General features: G+C 39.3%; 1 protein-coding gene across 3 annotated transcripts in view; it reads left to right on the top strand.

Moving 5' to 3' along the window:
* Nucleotides 1-21,797, top strand: part of LOC148830748 (ATP-binding cassette sub-family C member 1-like) — a 291,300-nt gene that overhangs the window by 49,136 nt on the left and 220,367 nt on the right. For all 3 annotated transcript variants that reach the window (XM_088921193.1, XM_088921196.1, XM_088921194.1), the window contains exons 4-6: nucleotides 462-619; nucleotides 1,409-1,586; nucleotides 10,300-10,554. In XM_088921193.1, coding sequence (XP_088777319.1) covers nucleotides 462-619; nucleotides 1,409-1,586; nucleotides 10,300-10,554 — 591 coding nt within the window. The remainder of the gene's footprint in view (nucleotides 1-461; nucleotides 620-1,408; nucleotides 1,587-10,299; nucleotides 10,555-21,797) is intronic.

Below are 21,797 nucleotides of genomic sequence, written 5' to 3'. Positions count from 1 at the left end.
TTTACAGAGGTTTTACAGCTTGCTCAATGCAGGCAGGTATTTTGACAGTTGTGCATCTTACTGGATCGCTGATCTCGCTCTGGTGTCAGGTGGGATTGACTGGGATAGTCTGGCATAATGCCAGTTATCCATTTAGAGCCATACACAATTAACTGTGTTCATACTAATTAGCTGACCAAATAATGAAAATAAATGAAGAGGAGAGAGAAAAATAATAGAACATATAGAAATGATTATAAGAATTATGAAAAAAGTATATAAGAGAGAGTCACAACAACAAAAAGTAACAAAGGTGTCCACCAAACTGGGGGAAGTGGTGGTGGAAAAATAGAACAAAAGGTAAAATCCATCTTTCTTTTCCTATTTATAATTATGCTTCTTTCATTAATAATAAAACTTTCAGTATTTTGCATTGAATGTTAAAAGGTACAGTTTTCTTTTCGAAATCTGGTCTTTGGCAGATTGGTGAGGAAGAGGAGGAACATCTCAAGAGCAAGGTCCCCAGCAGGCTGTCATTGCTGCGGGCTCTCTGGCAAACATTTCGGACTCCTCTCATTTCCATTGCTCTCCTGAAAGTGCTTGCTGATGTATTGGTGTTCTTAAGTCCTCAGATACTGCGGTAAGTCCTGACCTATTCTCTTTGTCATTGAAGGGGATCATGGTAACATGCTGACCAGCCTGTATAAATTCACCCAACTGGGAGTCCTTGTATTTATGTTAGTCACAAACAATAAAAAACAATGTCAGTATGATGAGGAAAAACAGATCAAGGTTATATTTATTTGTTAAATAACATGTATGGATTAAATAAGAAAAATGCAAATTTATGATTCATCCAATATCTGAAAAAAATCAAGAGTTACATGCACACATTCTCTTTCTGTGAAACTGGAATAAGGGACAGAAAAAACAATTGTACAGTATTCATGTTAAGTAATGGGTTGCTCATTAATGATCTGTAGACAAACAATGGAAATGTTTGTATTGATCTTTCACAGATTTAGCTTTTTAGGTTGTCATTTTAATTTGTTTAGGGACATATAAAGCAAATTAATTGTGTATTTAAAAAAAAAAATTTCCTATGGAAAATTCCTAAATGAACTTGATGGCTGGTTTTTAAATACCAGTGGTTAAATACAAAAGTTACATGGAAACATGTGTCTAGATCAAGGGTCCCAGTCCAAACTTTCCCTGTGCAGGTTTCCTAGGTCTCTTTAAACCCCAACAATAGGATAATGCAGGTTATTATTTACCCAGCTAGACTGAAAACCCATGGATACATTTGCCATTTAGGAACAGGATTGGGGACCTGTTAGGGTAATAAGTTGTGGAACTGAAACAAGGGATATGGTGTTAATTCTGGATTCCAACCTCTTAAATTTTCCTCATTTTTGTTTTACATCTCCAGGCTTATAATTGCCTTCTGTGAAAACCAGCCACTGTTCGACTGGAATGGACCTACCTATGCAGTCATGCTTTTTGCAGCAACTGCTTCTCACACTGTTATCCTGCAGGTGTATCAGCGCAACAATATGCTGACTGCAGCCAAGATAAAGGCAGCAGTGACTGGGATAGTGTACAGGAAGGTAAAGACAAAGGGAGACTAAAACAGTCTTCTCAGTTTTATACAGATGCAGCCATTCAAAATGCGCGGGCGATACCGCATTATTTTGCGGTACGCTGTACGCAGTCTACCGCAAGCTACCGGTAAATACCGCGAGTTACCGTAAATTCTCCTATAATACGACAAGCAAAATAATAGTATCCGGAATTTCCGCAAGGTGGAGCTAATAAAGCTCAACCTCTCATGTTTGAGCTGTGGCCATCAAAGTCTTTAACGAAGATATTACTAATAGTATTAATAATGAATGACCTTGGACAAGCTGTAAGTGTAAACTCAAAGTATTGCCCTGGTCAACATTCTTTTTTTCATTGACCGTCTTTGTAAAAGTAACACCACAGCATTTCGCAATCACGCATTTGTTTCCAATCATGCAAAGTACAGTGATTCACCATGCCTTTCACATGCTCATAAAAGAGATTGATTTAGGAACATAAACATATTACCGTATGCAAACTGTACTGTATACAGTATGTATATGTATATTTAATGTCTTAACTGTGCCCGTTTAAGTATTGAATATTCATGTCTAATTTTACCACTGAAGGGAAATCTTAGTAGCTGAGCATAAAAAGAATAGGAGCATACTGCAACGCGTGTGAAGGCCATAAACGATATTAATTTTGGAACATAAACATACAGTATATGGCTGGTCTCGGTACTTTAAAGAAAACATACACGAAACATGGTTTCATTATGACCAGAATCGGTCTTGAGATATTTTTAACTTGATTTACAGTATTTGAGAGGTATGTCTTAACACCGATACTACAGTGCTTAAGTACTGCTCACGTATATGTTTCTAGGTTTATATTATGCATTTCATACGGTCAAATTACTTTTGAGCAACTAATAAGAAGCGCAAAACGGTATGCGTTTTACTTTCGTTTTGTGCTGGGACCCGTGGATTGATTAGAGATATCAAGTACATACAAGTCATTTTTTAAATGTTGTAGTTCGTCTTGAAAAAATGTTACGAGTACATCATCTATCAAAAATTACACAGGTTCTGTTTCCATATTGCGGATTTTGGTTACGTAATATTATTTTCTAGATTTCACGTTGTGAATATATGATTTGGGCAAACAGAGCCGCAAAGAAGTACATTATGGGTTGTTGTTTTTTTTTTGCAGTTTTATCTAGAACAAGCGATGCTTAAACCTTTGTCTGATTCTTGTGAAACTATCCACACGACAGTTACAGTACCTAGGAGTTGACTTCAGTGATGTCACTGATGGGATGTTTCTAAAAATCCATCCTCTGTAAAACGTCTTCTCTAGTTGTCCTGCATATGTATTCGCTAATGAAGCTGTGTGTTCTGAGCCTGGATCTCTACATTTCTGTATGAACCAGCTTAGAGGGCTAAAGACAGCTTGTGTTTAAATTGAGTGTAAGGCAATTTATGCTTCTAAAGTCATGGTCAGCATTTATTATTGTACTGTGCTGTAAACTTGTTCTGTGCCAAGTCACATTATTTTATAGCGTTTTTATAGCGTTATCAAATCTGGTGGCGCTGTGTTAGTTTCCTGACTCCCATGTCACATGGTCTGTGATTGAAACCTGTAATACCGGTTTAATTCGTCACAGCCAGCACTCCGATTGTAAAGTAGAAGCAGGCGAGATTTCCAGCGAAAAACACCTCCCCCTTCTTCAGGTGTGAGGGTCTTCTGCTCAGAATGAAACGCTAAAATGTAATGTAGGCTCTGAATGGGTTCAATTATGATTTGGGCTTGATTAAGGTCGCTGCCTTTCATCTAAAACCCTACTTGAATCCTTCTAAACTAAAAATCAGTGTTAGTGAGTTCTAAATAAAGAGGTATCCAGGTAACAGTGAAACGGGCGGACAGTCTGGGGAGATCGCCCGTTTTCCATGTAAATAGTTCCCTGGTTCCGCACCCCTTGGTGTTTCTCTCGCTCTCTCTCGGGTCACCTGATCATTAGCTCGAAAGATTTGAGTGCTTTGTGTATATTCTAATGGTAGTGGGGGCAGGGTGTGTGGGAACAGGTTTGGTTGAAATTGCATTGGAGATCTATGTTCTTCACACCTGAAACATTTTCTCTGAAAGCATTTTCTTCGCAGTTTAACCGATCTTGTTACAGCATGTTACAGTTTACTATTATTAACCATATTAATTTTAAGTGCTTAATGTAAAATCTTGTAAAAATATATTTTCATTGTTCAAATATACATTAAGTCTGACTATCATATAATAAGTTAAATACAAAACTAAAGAAAAAATAGGGTTAAATATAATTCAAAATATTTTGCTAACAATGTTAACTGTTTATGAATAATAAAATGTATTAACTAAGGAGTAGGATGGCACAGTTGTTAGTATGTTTTTTGTTTTGTTTCTTTTTCATAAATACAACAGTAGTACCTGATGTCTCAGTGGCTTTCAAAATTAAATTATGCATGCAAACCTGTGAACTAGAAAGATAACTAAGATATCCATCCATTATATTCCATAATATCCATGAAATATATGGCGCTAAAATATGTGTGACGCAGTGGTGGCCTGACACGGTGAGGTGCCCTGGCAGCTGTATGATGCAGTGGTGGCCTGGCACGGTGAGGTGCGCTTGCAGCTATGTGACGCAGTGGTGGCCTGGCACGGTGAGGTGCGCTGGCAGCTGTGTGATGCAGTGGTGGTCGGGTATGTAGAGGTGCACTGGCAGCTGTGTGTTGTGACGCAGTGGTGGCCTGGCACGGTGAGGTGCGCTGGCAGCTGTGTGATGCAGTGGTGGCCTGGCACGGTGAGGTGCGCTGGCAGGTGGGTGATGCAGTGGTGGCCTGGCACCGTGAGGTGCGCTGGCAGCTGTGTGGTGTGACGCAGTGGTGGCCTGGCACGGTGAAGTGCGCTGGCAGCTGTGTGGTGTGACGCAGTGGTGGCCTGGCACGGTGAAGTGCGCTGGCAGCTGTGTGGTGTGACGCAGTGGTGGCCTGGCACGGTGAGGTGCGCTGGCAGCTGTGTGATGCAGTGGTGGCCTGGCACGGTGAGGTGCGCTGGCAGCTGGGTGATGCAGTGGTGGCCTGGCACGGTGAGGTGCGCTGGCAGCTGTGTGGTGTGACGCAGTGGTGGAAATGTTCACCATGTTTCACCATGCTGAAAATGTTTGTACCAGACTTTTTTGAGGCCTGTTTAATTGTGTCTGAAGTCTGATGTTGTAAATTTTATTGTTAAAAAGATCCATGAAAATGTCACTACTAAAGTTAGCTGGTACTGTTGGTATTGTAAGTGGCAAGTAGAGCTCATATTTTAGATTTTGTGTAGTTGCTAGCGTTGAACTGTGTGTTGGATGCACATGAATATATTCATTATATGCCAGCGCACCTCACCGTGCCAGGCCACCACTGCGTCACACCTCACAGCTGCCAGCGCACCTCACCGTACCAGGCCACCACTGCGTCACACCACACAGCTGCCAGCGCACTTCACCGTGCCAGGCCACCACTGCGTCACACCACACAGCTGCCAGCGCACCTCACCGTACCAGGCCACCACTGCGTCACACCACACAGCTGCCAGCGCACTTCACCGTGCCAGGCCACCACTGCGTCACACCACACAGCTGCCAGCGCACTTCACCGTGCCAGGCCACCACTGCGTCACACCACACAGCTGCCAGCGCACCTCACGGTGCCAGGCCACCACTGCATCACCCACCTGCCAGCGCACCTCACCGTGCCCGGCCACCACTGCATCACACAGCTGCCAGCGCACTTCACCGTGCCAGGCCACAACTGCGCCACACCACACAGCTGTCAGCGCACCTCACCATGCCAGGCCACCACTGCATCACACAGCTGCCAGCGCACCTCACCGTGCCAGGCCACCACTGCGTCACAACACACAGCTGCCAGTGCACCTCTACATACCCGACCACCACTGCATCACCCACCTGCCAGCGCACTTCACCGTGCCCGGCCACCACTGCATCACACAGCTGCCAGCGCACTTCACCGTGCCAGGCCACAACTGCGCCACACCACACAGCTGTCAGCGCACCTCACCATGCCAGGCCACCACTGCATCACACAGCTGCCAGCGCACCTCACCGTGCCAGGCCACCACTGCGTCAGAACACACAGCTGCCAGTGCACCTCTACATACCCAACCACCACTGCATCACACAGCTGCCAGCGCACCTCACCGTGCCAGGCCACAACTGCGCCACACCACACAGCTGTCAGCGCACCTCACCATGCCAGGCCACCACTGCATCACACAGCTGCCAGCGCACCTCACCGTGCCAGGCCACCACTGCGTCAGAACACACAGCTGCCAGTGCACCTCTACATACCCAACCACCACTGCATCACACAGCTGCCAGCGCACCTCACCGTGCCAGGCCACCACTGCATCACATAGCTGCAAGCGCACCTCCCCGTGCCAGGCCACCACTGCATCATACAGCTGCCAGGGCACCTCACCGTGTCAGGCCACCACTGCGTAACACCACATAGCTGCCAGCGCACCTCACCATGCCAGGCCATCACTGAGTCAGAAATTAAATAAAACCTCACTCGCACCAAACAAATTTATATTTCTAAATATCACAACATGATCGAATTTAAGTCATTTTAATAACAATGAATAGTCACCTAGGCGTTACAATATAAACATTTATATTGATTTAAATAACGTTTTGATTTAAATCGCAAATGCGGGTTTAAATATATGTGTTTTTTGATTCACAATCAGACAAATGCAACATAAATTGATATCTTTGTCTTCTAAGTATCTTAATAAACTTTCAGCATAGCTTTCTCCCCGTTTAGATTTATTTTGGGATCAAACGTGGAAAGATTAGATTGTAATCGTTTTTATTTTTTAAATACATTTTAGAAAAGTGTAATCTATACTAAAAAGCTGTACACCACCTGCTATAAAGATACATATTGTAATACTTTCAGGTTCGGATAGGACAGACACAAGAACTTAGACTTGCGGAGTTAAAGCAAGTTAAAGCCTTGATTTTGTATATCACCTTTAAAAGTGGCATCTCAAAGCAAAGTAAATACCCAACACTGATTGTACCCATCTGTCATGCTAATAAAGCAGCTTGAATTGAATTGAGAGGGGGGGGGGTATATTTGCTTTGTGTATAAAGTACATTGTGAATGTTTTCACAGCCTTCACTTTGTCGTTTTTATGCCATTTTTTGACCACGCACGAATATTCCTATGTCCGTATCTTCGCAAGGGAATCAGTGCGAATTTTAATACTAATTAAATGACCGCGGGCACTTTCCACCCCCTCTACATTCTCAGAGTAGAACAGACTAACCTTCTAATGAAAGACGGTCCACCCCCCACGGACAGGAAAAGTGCCCACAGGCACTTAAACTTAATATGGTCAGTAACAGTAAACAGTAACATGGTCAGAAGGAGCACGTACAAACGTTTCCGAAATAACCACATGTAAGACTCTGATGCTTAAAATGTTTAGGGAGAAAGTGGAATACTGGTGTGTATTTTTTCTTTAAACTACCAATACCAGCCATATACAGTCTGTAACGTAGGGATTTCTATATGTCTTTATTTAGTGGTTACATTAGTGACAAAGGCTAAACTTTTAGCTTCAGTAACGTGTACATATCTCCCCTTTTTATAAAACGACATGGTTAAAAACTGTTCCAGAGCCACTGTTGTTTCATCAGTGAAAAGTACATCATGAAATGCCTCTCCCTGTTCAATCCACTGGAAAAAAGAAAAGGAGCATAAAGCTTCTGATGGTCATAAAAGATATTCATTTAGGTGCAGCATCAGAGGTATGTTTTTAACTGCACTGCATTGGAGAGAATACCATAGTGTGTTTTTTTTTTTTACTCCCTGGCGGAAACTGGCTTCCAGAAGAATCAGTATGGCTCAGAGATTAAATAAAACTTCACTCGCACCAAACAAATGTATATTTCTAAATATCACAACATGATCGAATTTAAGTCATTTTAATAACAATGAATAGTCACCTATGCGTTACAATATAAACATTTATATTGATTTAAATCGCGTTTAAATCACCTTTATTTAAAACCCATAAATAAAGCTGATACTGTTTAGACTTTTAATTATTTAAAACTGTATTAAAGCAGCACGATACACAATGCAACGTAAATTGCTATCTTTGTCTTCTGTGTAATAATGTTCACCTCTCTGTCCAGCAAATTTACAATAGTAATAATAATGAACTTTATTGTATATGGCGCCTTTAAAGGTGGCTCCTCAAAGCGCTTTACAGGTTAAAAACAATACTGTTATGCTGGGAAAACGATTTTTTTTTAAGAAATACAAAATGAGATATAATGATATGTTCCGGCTTAGACATTAACGAAGAGCATAACGCGTGTACTGTATACACTCCAAGTACAACCCCCCTCTCTGCAGGAGTGCTGGCTGTGACGAATTGAACCGGTTTCACGGGTATTTTCAAAGTAGGAGGCGAGATTTCCAGCGAAAGACACCTCCCCCCCCCTCAAAAACCCAGTAAGTACAGTACTTACTAGTTAAAGGCTAGGCTCCTCAATGAAATCGCTTTAACATGCTAATGCGTTGGTGTAACAGTCCGGGCGTGGCAAGCTTCTAATTTCAACCCGACTACGGCGAAAGGAACCCTTCTTTCATTAGAAGACAATGAACATATTTTAGCCCTGAATGAATTAATAGCAAACATGGTTTACATAAAAGACATTTTTCCAAGAAAGTTTAGTCTTTGTCACTAATGAAACCACTAAATGAAGACATAAATATAAAAATCTTAAGATTTTTAAAATACATGACTTTGCTAAAATTTATTTGAAAATAAAAACAATTACAACCGCCAGGGGAGGGAGAGAACAGGGGAGGGATGTTGGTTTTGCATAAGGGGCGGGGCTATGGAAATTAGGTCTGTTTGGGAATGTGTAGTTACATGTTCTGGCTGTTTGTGAATTATCGTTGTTGAGTATGGAGTGTTGAGGTATTGATTTTGTGTAATGCTTTATGTTGAAAATTGAGGTGGATTTTGTTTATGATAAATAGGATAAACTGGGATGTGAGGAAGGTTTGGTTTTGCATAAGGGGCGGGATTATGATAATTGGAGGACTTTGCGAGAGTAAAATGGTTTGATATATTTGATTTTGTATTGTGGTTGTTATCTATGTTTTTGGTTGGTATTATGTTTATATGGTTGTTTTTGTTGGTTGGTTGTTATTATGGTTATTAATAATACGATCTATAGTTGAAATCTGAGCCTAAATAAAAAGAAAAAGCAAGTGATTAGGTTTATGAGCAATCTAATTACTTATTCGTTTAAAACGCTATATAAAATAAAGTTTATTATTAATTTGCTGGACAGAGCGGTGAACATTATTATGCATAAGACAAAGATAACGATCCTGATCAGTTTAGAAATCTGTGTACGCTGTAAGGTTTTTACTTCTTAAACTTTTAAAATACACGTTTTGAATGGAAAGAAATCCTCTTCCTGGTACAGTATGTATAGCAAACCAGCACGTCTTTTTTCTCCAATCAGAGGGGTGTCAGATGGTGTCAGCCAATCACCATTCTGAAGCCCTACCATAATCTCTGGTATGGGGAGACCCCAGAATTCTGTCCCATAGTTTAGACAGATGATAGATACTTTTATTGATCCGGTGAGGGAAATAAAGTAAATCATTTTCATTTTAGGAAATTATTAAACGCTCGGTTAAAAGCAAAGGAGATTGTCTGTTATAGTGGACATAAAAACAAGAGTTCGCTGGCATTATATCCTGGAAGACACAGACCGGCGCCAGACCGGTAAAATGCCTGATGAACTAGGGATTGGACAGTTTCCAAGTGCTTGTACAATCGATGGAAATGTTCAAATAAATGTGCAAAAGAAATAAACAAAATAATCATTTATTTCTTTATCATATTGGGTAGCTAATGTCCTCTCTTTGCTAGTTAGTGGCTGTGTTTCTGCATTGGGTAGCAACGGGTGACTGTTCTCAGGCGGAAGATGTAAACAGCTTAATGTTCGTGTTAAATAATTTTTTTAAATTAAAATTCATTCTATACAGCAATCGCATATTTGGGTACCGTTTCATAAAACTTTCATGCTTAAAATGTTTAGGGAGAAATGGAAGACTGGTGTGTATTTTTTCTTTAAACTACCAAGACCAGCCATACACAGTACAGTTTACATACATACAGTAATGTTTATGTTCCTAAATTAATATCGTTTATGACCTTCAGATGCGTTATGCTCCTCTTCTTTTTATGCTCAGCTACTAAAATTTCCCTTTAGTGGTAAAATCCATATAAATATTCAAAACTAAGCGGATTAAAATGTGCACAGTAAAGACATTAAATGATTAAATCTTTGCACTACCAACCAATGCACCACGAGTGCCCCTGTCGGTCATTTTGGCCAGCCAATCACTTACCGCGGTGCCCTCCGGTGCCCTGCGGTGGCTTGTGGGTAGGTTACTGTACCGCGGGTTTTTACCGCGCATTTTGAATGGCTGCATCTGTAGTTTCATTGTTTGTAAGTGTTTTATTTGACTGAGGTCACAAAAAAGAAAAAAAAATTAAACCACCTGAATAGTTTTGCCTACTGAAAATATTTAGTCTTCATTAGCTTGATATGTCTGTAAACATATGGGAAAGCATTTGGTATTTGAAGATGACAGAGTTATCTTTTTTCGTTTTAAGGCTTTAAATCTGGCAAATGTCTCTCGACGCCGGTTCACAGTGGGTGAAGTGGTGAACTTCATGTCAATGGATGCCCAGCAGTTCATGGACCTGGCGCTGAACCTCAACCTGTTGTGGTCAGGCCCCTTTCAGGTGCTGCTGGCAGTCTACTTCCTGTGGCAGGAGCTTGGTCCATCGGTTCTCGCCGGTGTGGCTGTGCTGCTGCTTGTCATCCCGCTGAATGCTGTGGTAGCATCCAGGGTCAAACAACTAAAGGTCTGTCTTGGAGCAAATTAATATTGTTTTAAACATCCTTTATCACAAATCCCCTGTGGAACTGTATACTTTAAATTTCTCAGCCTTAAGTTTGAAATTAGGAGTTTCATTTAATTTTCTCATTGGTAGTTTCATTTCACACCTTTCTACACCTATTCTGACTTCACACCTCTTGATTGACCTCTCTTTCTGTCCCCTGCTCCCGCCTCTCACTCCTCCTCCCTCCCAGCCTTTGTTCTCCCGCTACATTACCTTTGCCTACTGCCTTGTCTCTCTCACACCTGAAGAAGGCTCCACGGCCGAAACGTTGTGTTTTCTTTCTTCTTTTTTTTCAGCATGAAATAAACCTATCACTTGTTCCTTTGCAGCCTACAAATGCTGATGCAGCTACCCATCTAAACTATTAGTAATTGTGGACTTCTTCCACATATTGTAAAAATATTAATTTATAATACTTTGTTAATATATACGTTAAATCTTACTATCAGAAAATAAGTAAAATACAAAATTATAAAATAAAAATGCAGGTAACTTATAATTTAAATATTTTATTAGCTAAACAATCAACAATTAACAATATATACTGATGGAAAAAAAGAAATGCAACATTTTCTGGAATGAGAATACAATAGTTATAGCTTCTGTACTTTCACAAAAAGTTGCCCATTTGTTTTAAGCCTTCTGACCAGCAAACAGTTTGTGCAGTGAGGCATTGCAATATGCCAATCACACAAAAGCTCATTAGGTGCACTTTTACCCAACGAGGTCTAGATGTAACAATACCTGATCAGGTCTCCTTTAAAAAGGCCTTAATTCAAAGCTTAGGTCACTGCAAGAAAAAGGCCACTCTTAGTAAATTTTGTGTGCATTCCATAATGCCTCGAATGTCACCAGAAGCAAGGGAGAGGGCCATTGGCATGTGCAGGCAGGCATGTCATATGCCAGCGTTGCCGGACACTATGGAGTAAGCCGCTCCACTGTGTCCCAACTGCAGAGAAGGTTTCAGCAGACCAGCAGGACAGATGACTATCCAAGATTTGGTCATCCTCGAGTGACCACACCAGAGCAGGACCGATACATCAGGCTGGTCCATCTGAGAGATCGTTTCAGCTCTGCCACCCGTACTGCTGCTGAAACCACCATCAGACACAATGCCTACATCAGTGACAGGACAGTGTGGCTCCATGCTGCTGGCCTTAGAGCAAGGCAACCTGTCGGAGGCCCTCTGCTCACACCTCCTAGATGTCAGACCCAACTGGCTTGGGCCAGGCAGAGGCGTCGATGGATTTGTCAGCAGTGGCATCAGGTCCTCTTCACTGACGAGTCACTCTTCCGCCTGTCCCACACAGACGGGAGGGCCAGAGTGTGGAGGAGGTGGTGTTGCATTTCTTTTTTCCATCAGTGTATAACAATGTAACTGTTTATAAAAAAATACATGAATTAAAAGGGTGGCATAGTGGTTAGCATGCTTTTTTCTTTTTTCATCAATACAACAGTAGCACCAGATGTCTCAGTGGTTTCTATAATTAAATTATGCATGCAAATATTTGAACTACAAAGGTGACTATCCATCCATTTCTAATGTTGGCACAGATGTTACATTGCTATCTTTCAGAGCTAGGGCCCTAGGTTCAATTCCTTGTGTACTATATGTGTGGAGTTTGCACGTTTTGTTTGGGTTTACACAGGTTTCCTCAGGTGATCTGATTTCCTCTCGCAGTCCAAACATATGCAGTCCAAATAGACCTACTTTTTAAATAATCTAATATTTAACATCCTATAATACACAGTTTAAAATTAATAAAAGTCCCAACAGCATACAACTTAAATACTTAAATTCTATAATTGAAAAGAATTGTCTCAAGGGACTCAACATTGACTGGGATTCGAAATCAGGCATTTACTGGCGAAGTAAATGTCTTCTTCATATTTTATGCATCAAAGTCTTTAACTTGGTAAATTATAGTGGGTATTTAACACATTTTTAATGTGCTTGTTCTAACATTATAAAGTTTATATACTGTACTTCATTAAAAGCTATAATGTTTTATCCTTTTCTAAGAATGTGTAGTAAGAACACTATTTGTTATTATTTTAAAAAAGTTTGACATTTGTTTTTTATTGTTCTTATAATGGAAAATGAAATGCTTATGGACTGTAATGTAGCATGCTAATTCAGGTGGATAAAAGCCCGACCAGAGCATCACTTTTGGTTTGTTTCCTGCTTAGACAAATATATAAAACGTTTGTTATAGCTTTTGGTGAACGCGATGTGCCTCTTTCAAGTTTTCATCTGCATTGGAAAAAATCTATATTTTGTCTTAATCCAAATTTCAGCAACCAGTAATTAACAAACAATGAATCTTTAAATTTAAAACTTTAAACCATATATTGTGTTGTACAGTACTGTGCAGTCCAAAGATTTACTGGAAGGTTGTTTCTGGCAAAATTGGCTCTGGTGTGATGTTTCGTGATTAAGGATTTCTTCGAGTTACGAAAGATTAAATATAGGAGGGAAGGTGGGTTATTGTTACAATTGTCACTAACTAACTAGAGAACAGCTTATCAATATGTTGAAACTGTACCATGACAGCGAAGGCACGTGTTACACCATTAAACTCTGTTGTGTACTTATATATACACTGTCTAAATGTGGACTGTCTTGTTATGCGAAATATTTTAGACCAAAAGCGCTTGTTCTGAGCTCCGAGATCCTGACTGATTTGTCTTTCTATTTGCCTCATTTAGCTGAAGCAGAAAAAAGTAGACGCTGTTAAATTTTTTGGAAGCCGCTCTGTTTTATTAACAGACACTCTTAAGATGACTCAACTCAACTTAAGATGACTCTGACTCAAACCTGAGTTGTATAGCAATATAGATGTTTGTAGTGTCACCCCAATTAAAAAATGTGCTTATCGTGTAAATCCTGCTAAAATAGAAGTGTTGCACAAGGCGATATACAGTGCCTTGCAAAAGTATTCACGCCCCTTGGACTTTTTCACATTTTATTGTGTTACAACATGGAACCATGATGTATTAAACTGAGAATTTTTGCCATTCATCAACACAAAGTACTCTATAATGTCAAAGGGAAAAAAATCTAGACATATTTACTAAATTAAAAAGAAATTTTAGAAAATAATTGAATGCAAAAGTATTTACCCCCCCCACCTTTGGCAGCAATTACAGCTGCTCAAGCTCCATCAAGTTGGATGGGGACTGTTTGTGAACAGCAATTTTTAAAACATTCCACAGATGTTCAATTGGATTGAGGTCTGGGCTTTGACTAGGCCACTCCAGGACATTAACCTTTTTGCTTTTAAGTCACTCCAGTGTGGCTTTTGCTGTTTGTTTCGGGTCATTGTCCAGTTGGAAGACGAATCTTCTTCCAAGTCCCAGTTTGCAGCATGTTTTCCTCTTGGGTTTTTCTGTACTTGGCTCCATTCATTTTTCCTTCTATCTTTATGAGTTTTCCAGTCTCTGCCGCAGGGAAGCATCCCCAAAGCATGATGCTGCCACCACCGTGCTTCACTATAGGGATGGTGTTCTCATTGTGATGTGCTGTGGTAAGTTCAATTTTGGTCTCATCAGACCATAGAATCTTCCTCCAAAGTTGAGTCTCTCACATGCCTTTGGGCAAACTCCAGCCGAGATGTGATATGAGATTTTTTTAGCAAAAGCTTTCTTCTTGCCACCCTTCCGTACAAGCCAGATTTATGAAGTATGCATGCAATTTTTGTCTCAGGCACAGTTTCTCCCATTTCTGTCATGGACTATAACCCCTTTAGAGTTGCCGTAGGCCTCTTGTTGGTCTCCCTTAATACGGCTCTTCTTGCACGGACAGTCAGTTTTGGAGGACAGACAGTTCTGGGCATTCATAGTTGTTCCATATTTTCTCAACTTTTTAATGATGGACTTCACTGTGCTTCGAGGTATATTCAATGCCTTGGAAATTTTCTTATGTCCTTGCCTTGACTGGTATTTTTCAATAACTTTGTCTTAAATTTGCTTGGAATGTTCCCTGATGGTGTAGTGTTTCCTTGGAAATGTACTAAGTGGGGAAGCTCCCAGACGCAGGTGTATTTTTTCTGAAATCATGTGAAACACTTCAATTGCTCACAGGTGAACTCCATTCAAGTAATTAAGTGACTTGGAGAAGAGAGTTACTGCAGGGATAATGTAGGTGTGTCAAAGCAAGGGGATGAATACTTATGCATTCAATTATTTTCTGTTTTTTATTTTTAATGTCTGGATTTTTTTTCACTTTGACACTCAAAACTTCTCAGTTAAATGCATCATGGTTCCATGCTGTAACAAAATAAAATGTGAAAGGGGTGGTGAATACTTTTGCAAGGCACTGTACTGTATGTTATTTGATAGAGCATGGTTTAGTTTAAACAAGCAAGTCCGTGGAGTGCCATTACCTTTAGTAATAGGATTACTTCCTGGAAAGGGCACAAGAAGGGCATGGACAATATTGTGTGTCTATAGAGGAGACACATTTTGTATTGCTTCTTTTTATACTTGTAGAAGCATTCCAAATTAAATGCAATACAGAATATATTATGAATAATAATTATGATTGACCATGAATGAGCTGTAAGCTGAAGAGTTATAGAGAAGACATGTTGAGTATTGTCTTTTCAGCTTGGAATTAACCTTTAGAGTGATCCTTTTAGCTATATTTTTTCCATAGCCAGATGTTTCTAAGATGTTTCTTATTATTGCTTGTTGTGCCTCTTTCAGGCATTATTACATCTGTATTTCAGCAAAGAGAAATGAGCAATTTAACTTTAAATTTTGATTATGAAAAATATTTCACACATCCTCTACTGTAGTGGCTTTAAAACCATATGGTATTATACTCTGTATACAGTATATTTATATGATATATGATCACACTGCAGTTCATTGACGTGTACCCTACTGTTTCAGTATGTCTGTAGATCTGACATAATGGGATTCAAGTGTGGAACGTCGGGAAACGAGACCCAGCGAGTGGTTTGTTTTGATTGCATTATGAATGCGTCCCTGAGGCATATCATCCAAGTTTCAAAATTATAAAAAAAAACCTTCTATGAGTTTGCTTGAAAGAAAAACATATTTTGAGAAGTTGTGTACTGCTTGCAAAGTAGTTGATTTTGCCTGTTTAGAATTTAGTTTAAAGAATTTAAAATCTGTCTGACTGTACTGTAGCTTTCATTTAATTGAGGAGAAAGTCACCTTGCTCTTACAAGTAGCCCTGTTAGCAAAGTTTGTGTTAACACACTGTACCCTTTTGAATTTATTTTTATCACCTTTGTACGGATGCAGCCATTCAAAATGCACGGTACAAAGCCGTACTGCACACAACTACCCACAAGCCACTGCAGTCGAACGCGGTACGCGATTGGCTGGCCAAAATGTCCAACAAGGGGCACTCGTGGTGCATTGGTCGGTAGTGAAAAGATTTAATGATTTAATCTCTTTACTGTGGATGTTTTAATCCGCTTAGTATTGAATATTGATATGGAATTTTACAACTAAAGGGAAATTTTAGTAGCTGAGCATAAAAAGAAGAGGAGCATAATCCGTCTGATGATCATAAACGATATTAATTTAGGAACATAAACATATCATGTAAACTGTACATGGCTGGTCTTGGTAGTTTAAAGAAAAAATACACACCAGTATTCCATTTCTCCCTAAACATTTTAAGTATCAAAGTCTTACATGTGCTTATTTCGAAAACGTTTTTACGTGCTCCTTCTGACCATATTAAGTTTATATACTTTGTGAAAAGTGATAATGTTAGGGAATATAATATGGAATTGTGTATCTAAAGAAATTAATAACGATATAATCATAATTCATATACTGCAGCTCAAACAGAAGTATAAGACCTTCTATGGATATGTGTACATCTGTTTCACTGCCTTCCACGTGACTGCGTCTGGCGTGATGCTTAAGTGACTGACTTATAAGCCTGAGGTCTGGCGTTCAAACCCAGCTATCGCCATGAGTTTTCTTTTAACAAATAAACATTTATTTGAAAAACTAAAATAGCAAATATTATGGACACTACTATATATTGACATTTTTTATTTTTCTAAATATCACAACACGTTCGAAGCCAAGTCATTTATTAATAACGAATAATTTCAAACTGCTACTGATATTGTTACTGACAATAGATATTATCGACACTATATTGAATTTGTTGGTCTTTCTAAATATCACAAAACATTCAAAGTTAAGTGATTACCATTTTCCATGAATACTTGCGCCCGTTATCACAGTTAAAGAAACTTTTTTTTTCAGAATTTAATTATTTAAACAATAAGTCATGAGAGGGTGTGCTATATCGTGGATATAGTCACAGTTAAAAGTTGTTGCAACCTTTTAACTGTGACTATATCCACAATATAGCACAAGCCTCGAGTGCCTTATTGCTTTTATAAAACTGTCCCCAAATATGCGAGTGATGTATAGAATGAATTTTAATTAAAAAAAATGTATTTAACACGAAAATTAAGATGTTTACCTTCCTCCGCCTGAGAATATATTGCTACGCAACGCAGAAACACAGCCACAAGTACCATTAGCTAGCAAAGAGGACATTAGCTAGCCAATATTATAAATACAAGGGAAAAAAGCAATTGGGGAAAAAAAAGACCTGCTGATCTGTTCTACAGACCAGGAATATAACAGAATATGATTTTTCTGTTTGAAACGTGTGTTGTCTTTTTGAAATTCATGTATTTTAAACATTTAATTAAGAAGATAAAAACTTACAGCGTACACAAAGATTCTAAGCTGATCACGAGGAAGAAAGATCACCCATTTTTCGCGCATAAAAAGTAGTTATTAACTATCGAAACCCGTTTTTATAGCTTTTAAAATCATGCAATGTTTTAAGTTAAGCAGGAACACATCATTATATCTCATTTTTTATTTCTTTTTTAAAAACTAAAAAAAAATGTTTGCCCAGCCTAAGGGCATTTAAAATATAAGGGCATATCTAAAGAAATAAATAACGATATTATTATATTCATGTACTGTCTGGCGGAATAAACTGAAGAGTTAGTTAATGTGACACGGAAGATAGTATTAATAATGTAGCGCTTTCAGACTCATGCCCTACCAGCTAGGGAATTGAACCTGGGCCTCCAGCATCACTCAACAGGGAAGCAGCCAGTCGAGCTACAGTGAGATCTGCCTTCAACCCCAACGGACCAGGTCCCACCTATTCATATGAAAAGGCAGTGACGTCACAGCGCTGGCAAGCCCTAATCAAAGTTTTACTCGTTCAGAGTGCCCTACATTACAAACTCCAAGCGTTTCATTTTGAGCTGAAGACCCTCACACCTGAAGAAGGCTTTACAGCCGAAACATTGCGTTTTCTCTCTTCTCTTTTCAGCATGGAATAAACCTATTACTTCTTCCTTTGCAGGCTACGCAGGCTGACGCGGCTACCCACGAAAAGTAGTTACACTATATGTATTGCAAGGCGCTCTGTTTTATTAACAGACACTCCGATTCAAGTGTTGTACAATGATAATAGACGTGGGTAATGTCATCCCCATTAAACAATGTACTTATCGCGCAAATCCTGCTTAACTAAAAATTAGACACAAGAAGAGTATTATTGGACAATGTTGTGAGGGTCTGGCGGAATTTCTCTGTAAACTGAAGAGTTATAGAGGAGACGCGTATCACCTCTTTTTACACTTGTAAAAAAGAACATTCCACTCAGTTGGCGATGCATTATCTCAATCACCTGCTAATTCGTTTCACACCACGGGAAGACAGGAGAATGTGATTGTACTGTATCTGTACGGAATGTGTGTTGCGTTTACAAAATTAAAGTGTATAAAACGTATAATTAAAAAGTAAAAAACTTACATCTGTAGTGTGCTCTCACGAGGCACCAGTTCTGTAGGGGTTTGGGCATTTACTGGGACAATTATAAATTGTAGCAGTAAATCACAAAATTGATTCTTTTAATGGCCTTAGAATCCAACCATGCGATATAACTCAAACAACGCATACACACAGGTACTAATACACGAGGATACATTCATTAATACATAAAATGTGCATCTAAACATAACAGATCTTATCGTGAGGGTTATCAGAATACAAAAGATATATATTCATTCAGTTACAAAGAGTTGCACATATCAAGAGGACATACGTTCGGTATATCATTCAGTTAGACCGTTTCGTAATTGAACTTGGTTACAACTTCTACATTAGATACTCAAAACAAGTACATAACTCTTAGGAATTAAATTGATATCAACTGGTTGGGATAACAATTGAATTCTCGAGCAGTAATGCAGTGAAGTTGAATACTCATCCAATCTCTGGGGATTCAGATCTCCTGCGGGCACAAAGAAGCAGTTGCAGGCTTGTTGCTGTCCAATCCACGCTCTCTGGCTCCATGCCAGGCTGTGCTGTTCGGCTTGCGACGGTGCGCTGCTGATGCTCACTTAAGACCGGCTAGTTAGTTTTGGCTGAAACTAGCAAGAGTTTGTGCACAGGAGAAAAGATGACTGTGGGTCCCCGCAGGTCAGGAAGAGGACCGGTTCGTTCCTGATGAAGCGCTAGTTCTGAATACTGATTCAGCTGTCCACAGTTCCGACCTGTTCACGAGGCTTGCTGCTGATGCTAACCTCGGGTGGATCCTCTGGTTACTCTCTGGCAACCTCCGCTCTAGACTCTTAGAACAGAGGAAAGTTCTGGCACTCGGACACACTGGCCGTTCCGTGGTTGTCCGGGCTGAGTCTCAGGATGGTCAGGAGGCACTCTGTGAAAATATCCTGCCCTTGGGAGCCTTTCTGCTCCTGGGCCGTCCTGCCCTGGAATTGTCTCGCACCCCTGGAATTCTCCTTAGAACTCTCCTTTAGAATAGTCTCACAGGCTCTCTGTGTTGCCTGTTTTTACCTGGAGGAAATTCAGCTCGTTCATTGGCTGAAAGTTTCATGGGCATCAGAGACCCACGTGGGTTACTCATCCCTACCAGTTCCTGATTGGCTGATGATGAATAACCATGCCCTCTGACCTTGGGGTTGTAAACCACTTGGATGAGGCTCTCCCTTGGAATCTTGCAGACTTTTAGGCGCCAATGGATGACCATTGATCATGATAGCCAGGCTTAGCTAAGTGCATCCCCATTTGGGAGCTGTCCCTTATCAAAAGAAAACATCTTTAAATCAGCCTGCATGAATAGCTTTTCTGTGGCTGCACCACAGAGATGAAGAGAGACATGGGGCCTCATTTGGGAAAGCACAGCAACACTTAATTCTGTCTTATTAATAAGCCTCGCCGCTACACAGCTTACACAAAGATTCTAAGATGATCGCGATGAAGTGTATTGCATGTCTAATGGTCTAACCCCATTACCCCCATTTTGAATTAAATCGCAAACGTGTGTTTAATTAAATGGCTTTATTGATTCACAATCTGACAATACAACATACATCGTTATCTTTGTCTTCTAAGTATTTTAATTAACTTTAAGCAGAGCTTTCTCACCAAATAGATTTATTTTTCATACCATCGTTAAACAAAGCAGGAGTGTATTGTACTTCCTCTGGGGATCAAACATGGAAAGAATATTTGTAAAATAAATTTTAGAAAAGTGTAATCTATACTAAAAATGTGTATTTATTTAATACCACTTGATAGTTATATTAATAGAGATAAGAATTCAAGTTGATACTGTTTAGACTTTTAATCATTTTAAACTGTATTACGGTATCTTACACATTAAACATGAAAAAGTCGGTATATTTTATAAAAGCAAGATTGCTCAGTTAGACAGTATAAAGCAAGTATGTTTTTTAATGTTTGTAATCGCTATTCTTGCAAGTACAAACACAACATAAACTAGAATGCTACAGAACCCTAAACCAACAATACACACTAGCTGAATATAGCTGTGCCAGTCTTCTGTGTAAAAAAAACGGACATCATGATTTGAACATCATTGGGTGCTGTTTTTAAAAAGCTGTTGAGTAAAGAATATGAATTTTCCTGCTGAATGAAAACAGGAAATAAAGAAAGGGTTTCAGAAATCAAACAAAGCTTTATTCCCGTGCTTACAGTCTGGGTAATTGGAGACTGCGTTGTTCTGTTTCCTATGGTTCTTATCACACAAAGCCATATTGAGCACTATTTCTCGTGTTGTAAACGTGTGTACACAGCGGTCCCCCAGTGTTTCAGTTAGTGCCTAATTACCCATCGATGAAAAACCTGAGGTTTACAAAAAGAGAATTATCTCACTGATAGTTTTATGTAGACTGTGAAAATTTTCACAAGTCGAGGTCTTTACAATGCGTTTTGTGATATTTAGAAATACCAACAAATTCAATATAGTGTCGATAATATTTATTATCAGTAATAATATCAGTAGCAGTTTGAAATTATTTGTTGTTATTAATAAATGACTTAGCTTCGAACATATTGTGATATTTAGAAATACCAACAAATTCAATATAGTGTCGATAATATTTATTATAAGTAATAACGACAGTAGCAGCAGCTTTAAATTTTTTGTTATTATTAATAAATGACTTAGCTCGAACATGTTGTGATACTTAGAAATATAAAAAATGTCAATAAAGTGTCCATAATCTTTGCTATTTTAGTTTTTCAAAGAAATGTTTATTTGTTAAAAGAAAACCCATGGCGACTGCAGGACTTGAACTGCTGACCTCAAGACATATAAGGCAGACGCTTAAGCCATAACGCCACAGACGCAGTCACGGGGAAAGCAGTGAAACAGCTGTACGCATCAATAGAAAGTCTTATGCTACTGTTTGTGCTACAGTATATGAATATAATTATATCGTAATTAATTTGTTTAGATACGCGATTCCATATTATATTCCCTGTTAATCAAATTCTAAAAGTATGCTTTCATTCAGACCGATAACGAGTGAATTCACAGAAAAGGTTTAAAAGACTATCACTTTTCACAAAGTATATAAACTGAATATGGTCAGAAGGAGCACGTAAAAACGTTTCCAAAATAACCACATGTAAGACTTTGATGCTTAAAATGTTTAGGGAGAAAGTGGAATACCTGTGTGTATTTTTTCTTTAAAATACCAATACCAGCAATATACAGTTTACATGATATGTTTACAATAATTGATTTTTAATTGCTTACACTTATATAGCGCTTTTCTGGACACTCCACTCAAAGCGCTTTACAGGTAATGGGGACTCTCCTCCACCACCACCAATGTGCAGCA

The sequence above is a fragment of the Atractosteus spatula genome, chromosome 7 (assembly GCF_055471065.1).
Source record: "Atractosteus spatula isolate fAtrSpa1 chromosome 7, fAtrSpa1.hap1, whole genome shotgun sequence".
NCBI lineage: Eukaryota > Metazoa > Chordata > Actinopteri > Semionotiformes > Lepisosteidae > Atractosteus > Atractosteus spatula.
Note: the sequence above shows the minus strand (reverse complement) of the source record. Positions and strands in the feature narration are given on the sequence as shown.